The following is a 4,398-nucleotide window of genomic DNA, read 5'->3' on the forward strand; positions in this document are numbered from 1 at the left end:
GAGAAATACATGTCTCTCGAGTCTAAACTCTTGGTAACACACGTCAGCATGACCTGCAAGAACCTCAGCTACCCTAACAGGTCCTGTGTAACTACTATCATTCAGAGGTTCTCTCATCCTATACATACTGAGAATGTTTTGGAACTGGTGAACTATAACCATGTCATCATCGTCTGATGATGAGCCGGTGATGTCGGTTTGAAATTGATTTGACATCCCTGTATGAATGGACACATTCAATATATAAAGGAATAGAGTCCATATAAATGTACCATCTAATATCAATCTAATATAATAACAAGTCATCAGTAGTGAAATTATCCCAAAGCTGATCAATAAACACACAATAATATAAAAGGCATAAATTTAACAATCATAAACAGTCATCTCTACTACTAGAAATTTGAAGCACATGCAATCAAGATAAAACAAACCATCCATAAGTCAAAATCAACATCAACCATAGTACGATAAAAGACATCAGTGTGTAAGCCAATATCAAGTCATATAAAAACCAAACAAAACTCTCGCCCAAAGTTCATTCATGCTTTCAAAAACTGTTCCATTCACTCCTTAAGGCCATGTATCATCCATAGCCTCCTGTCAGGTCTCACTTCAACAAAAGACATGCGCCACCCAGGGTCACTGTGTATCTTACGCTGCGCTAACACATACAAATCAGTCGGGATATCCTCCAAACTGTCCAGTAGCTTCTGACAGCTGATCATGCTATAAGGTCCATCAACAATAGGGTCAGTTGGTCGGGTAACTGCTGAGGTGGCAGAGGTTGATCCCTTTTCCATCCTCCATCGAACGAAGGTTCTAAAGTCCTCAGCGGAGTTCGTCAGTGTCCGTGTGTGGCTCTTCCTCCTACGATCCGTAGGAGTCCTATCAAGTCGCCGCTTCGGAGGAGCTGACCCGTTGGGTGTCCCAGTACAAGCATCACTGTCATCATTATCAATGTCATGTAAATCATCATCAAATTCAAGGTTAGTTGACGTTGGAGTTACAACTGTTGCCTGTGACAGACCTCTATCCCCACGGGCACTAGAGTCGGAGAAGATCTCTAACAACTCTGGCCACATGGGGAGACCATTTCTTCTATACTTTGCCCAATCCTTGTTTCCCTGTTATTCAAAATATTTTCAATTAATCATCACATTTTTTTCCAAAAATTGACAAAAAACCGTTCTATAAACCAAAGATCCTATTCATACCTGAATAGCAGATTCCCATACTGAATCATCAGCTGTGGCAGTCCGAGCATTCGCATCCCATCTGAAACCAGTTGTTTCTAATAAAGCCCTGAAGCTGTTGTACTCCTTGCGTAACTTATTCATCTTGTTACGCAGTTGTACTTTCGTAAAGGGCCTTTTGAATTCGGCTTCAAGCCCTTTTGTAATGTTGTCCCAACCAACCTTTGTGAATGTTGAGTTTGTCTTCAATCCGTTTCGGACATTATCAACCATGAGATTGATGAATGATCTTAGCTCTGATTCATTCCAGATTATAGTACTAGTTTTGGGGGTTGGGGATCGTGGGGATCTCATATCTCTGAACAATCATTAGAGGGAAGGTAATACATTCAAACACAGACAAGAACATGCAAAAAAAAAATTCAAAGAAATAGGAACAAAAATATTTAGCAAAATAGGAAGAAAAGAAAGTGCCCATATCTTAAGAACACCTAAATCATAGTAAGAAACTCTCGCCCAAAAGCCCTAATATGAAAAAAAGTGCCCCTAAATGATCTTTGGTTGTAGGTTGGTAGCCTCATTTTAGAACTTGCTTCAGCTGTAGCGGCAGAGAAGGGTCTAGTGTTTGAATTTTACCTGATGGGGGGAGAGGTCTAACTGATAGTGTACCCCAAGAATCCTCATTCTCCCTCTCACTTCCTTGTTCCTACTGAGCTTAGTTTTAAATTGGAATTTGGAAGTGAGACATTAAATCCCAAAAATTATACAGATCATGACATGCAAGGGAGGGTTGGAGCACCAGCATTCTTGGAAAATTGGATAACAAAAGTCACCAAGCCTGTAGCAGCAGGTTCATGTACATTTCAAATTACATTTGATTGGGATGAAAGTATTGGAATTCCTGGAGCTTTCATCGTTAAGAATTTACACCACAATGAGTTCTTCCTCAAGACTCTCACACTTGATGATGTTCCGGGAAAGGGTCGCATTCACTTTTTCTGCAACTCATGGGTTTACCCTGCTGAACGATACAAGTCCGACCGGATTTTCTTTGCTAACCAGGTAAGTACTAAACTCTTAATGGACAAAGACATGGGCAAATGGAAGATCTTTATTTGAAACTCAAAACCCATAAGAATTTTTCTCAGTTTGGGTATCATTTCAACCTGATTTGAGATCTATTTGGTTCAATTTAGAGGGATAGATGTGAAGCAATTCACACCAACTCAAACCCAATTACTAAATCACACTTAGTGGCCAATATCTGATGGATGTTTAAGAAGTTGAGAAGTACTCTTTTGCAGGCCTATCTACCAAGTAATACTCCAGAGCCTCTACGCAAGTACAGGGAAGAAGAGCTTGTGAATCTGAGAGGAGATGGCACCGGAGAGCTAAAGGAATGGGACAGAGTGTATGATTATGCATGCTAGAATGATCTAGGGGACCCTGACAATGGTCCCAAGCATGAAAGACCTGTTCTTGGAGGGTCCAAAGAATATGCTTACCCTCGCCGGGGAAGAACTGGCCGAAGACCCACAAAGACAGGTTAGGGTTCTGTTGTTAGAAGTAGTGATTTACTACACTGCAGTTCCATAGATGAACCCATAGATGAAATTCAATACCAATCTTAATGGAGAATTATAAGAAAAAAAAAACCCTAAATCGAACAAAAGCAGTGGCCGAACTTATAAATCGAATATGAAAAAAATCTAATATGAAAAAAATCACTTACCGAGCTCGAGCAAGGGGCTGCTTACGGTTTGGATTCTTAGCCGAACTTCAAACAGAGTCAGAGGAATGGTTTGTTGTTCAGATTTGAGGGGAAAAAAGGCTTTTATCTTTGGAGGTGAGACTTTCTTCAGAAACCATACGAATCTCTGCACGAATCGTACGAATCTGCCGTATGGGTTCACGAGATGAAGATGGGGAAGGAATCGTACGGTTCCAGAGGCAGAGGAGGTTCAATCTCTGTCGTAGCTTGCGTTCTTCGCAGGCGAATCTTGACTTCTTCTCCTTTCACTGTGAAGAGGGTGACCGAAAGAGGGGCATCTGCAACCGTACGAATCTGCAGCTCGTCTTCAACGACGATCGACGCCGGAGGAGAAGAGTGCCGTCGTCGGTTACGCAGGAGGAATCGCTGTTTCTGGATGGGCAGTTGCAGGTCGTCTTCAAGGGTTACACTCGGGAGGCCACTGTCGATCGTCGAATGAAGCTCCCCAAAGGCTTTTATCAAATGGTCGGTTTGTCATTCAATGGTTCCGCCTTTTTGTTTCGAGAAACAAGCGAAACAACTTTTTCTTGTTTCGTCATTGATGTTTCTTGAAGCATAAATTGTTATAAATTTCAATTTATGCTTCAAGAAACAAGTGGAACGGAACACTTTTACCAAACGGTATTTATGCCGTTTCTGTGTTTCTGAGAACAAGAAAACACAGAAACACGTTTCTGGTTACGTTATCAAACGGGCCCTAAGTTGAAACCTTCTTCTTTTTTTTTTCTTTTTTTTTTTTAATGTAAAAGTCCAGATTGAGTTGAACAATTGTTTTGGTGCTAGCAAGTTGTGCAATTCTAAAACTTGGGATTAATAAAGAAATCACACTCAAAGCTTTGGGAGATGATTTATTCAATTTATTTAGTGGTCATCCAGCCTTTTCTTTTTGGTGAAAAGTTTTGCTGATGTATAGCGTTCCATGAAAGCAAATACTTTTATTAGGTTCTCTTAAAAATTTATAACATTGATAAACATTAGTGCGTTGCTAGAGAAGGCACATCAAAGTTAGTCAAACCTAAGTCCAAGCTACTTGAAAGCAAAGTTGGAAATCAGGTTTTCTAGAATCTGACTTTCTTTCAATGGTGAGTCAAGTAAGGCAAACTTGGTCAAGGTAGATTTTTTTTTTTTTTTTTTTTTTTTTTTTTTTTTTTTTTAAGAAAAGAAAAGAAAAAAAATGGGCTAATATTGGAAACATCAAATCAAATTTCAAGGTTTTGTTTAATTGTAAATCAAACTTATAGTTTATAAATAAAATATGTCTCAATAAAAAATTTAAGCTTGATGAATTTCTCATGACTCGGACAAAAATACCAAATCAATAAAAACTCGATCTGACTCAAACCTAGTCTAATCAATTTTTAAACCTCGGCGAGTCTTCATAACTCTTTATCAAGTTTCATGTTTTTTGTTTTAGCTTAACTCGAATGACTT

The 4,398-nt window shown here is 39.2% G+C and overlaps 2 protein-coding genes across 2 annotated transcripts; one reads left to right on the forward strand and one right to left on the reverse strand.

Moving 5' to 3' along the window:
• Window positions 1–396: 396 nt before the first annotated feature.
• Window positions 397–1,291, reverse strand: LOC122069061. Its single transcript, XM_042633009.1, has 2 exons — window positions 1,218–1,291; window positions 397–1,127 (listed from the first exon to the last, which is right to left on the reverse strand). The coding sequence occupies exon 2, from the start codon at window positions 1,083–1,085 to the stop codon at window positions 567–569; it is 519 nt and encodes a 172-aa protein (XP_042488943.1). The 5' UTR covers window positions 1,086–1,127; window positions 1,218–1,291; the 3' UTR covers window positions 397–566.
• A 596-nt stretch (window positions 1,292–1,887) lies between these two features.
• LOC122069062 (linoleate 9S-lipoxygenase B-like) lies at window positions 1,888–2,761 on the forward strand. The gene is made up of 2 exons (XM_042633010.1): window positions 1,888–2,258; window positions 2,501–2,761. The coding sequence occupies exons 1-2, from the start codon at window positions 1,974–1,976 to the stop codon at window positions 2,624–2,626; spliced, it is 411 nt and encodes a 136-aa protein (XP_042488944.1). The 5' UTR covers window positions 1,888–1,973; the 3' UTR covers window positions 2,627–2,761.
• Window positions 2,762–4,398: the final 1,637 nt, after the last annotated feature.

Source organism: Macadamia integrifolia, unplaced genomic scaffold, assembly GCF_013358625.1.
Source record: "Macadamia integrifolia cultivar HAES 741 unplaced genomic scaffold, SCU_Mint_v3 scaffold527, whole genome shotgun sequence".
Classification (NCBI taxonomy): domain Eukaryota; kingdom Viridiplantae; phylum Streptophyta; class Magnoliopsida; order Proteales; family Proteaceae; genus Macadamia; species Macadamia integrifolia.

Bases quoted from the DNA above. Each gene is read 5' to 3' on its own strand.
- LOC122069061 (XM_042633009.1), bottom strand. From the start codon at position 1,085: ATGTGGCCAGAGTTGTTAGAGATCTTCTCCGACTCTAGTGCCCGTGGG.
- LOC122069062 (XM_042633010.1), top strand. From the start codon at position 1,974: ATGCAAGGGAGGGTTGGAGCACCAGCATTCTTGGAAAATTGGATAACA. The intron at 2,259-2,500 runs GTAAGTACTAAA...ACTCTTTTGCAG, and splicing joins GGATTTTCTTTGCTAACCAG to GCCTATCTACCAAGTAATAC.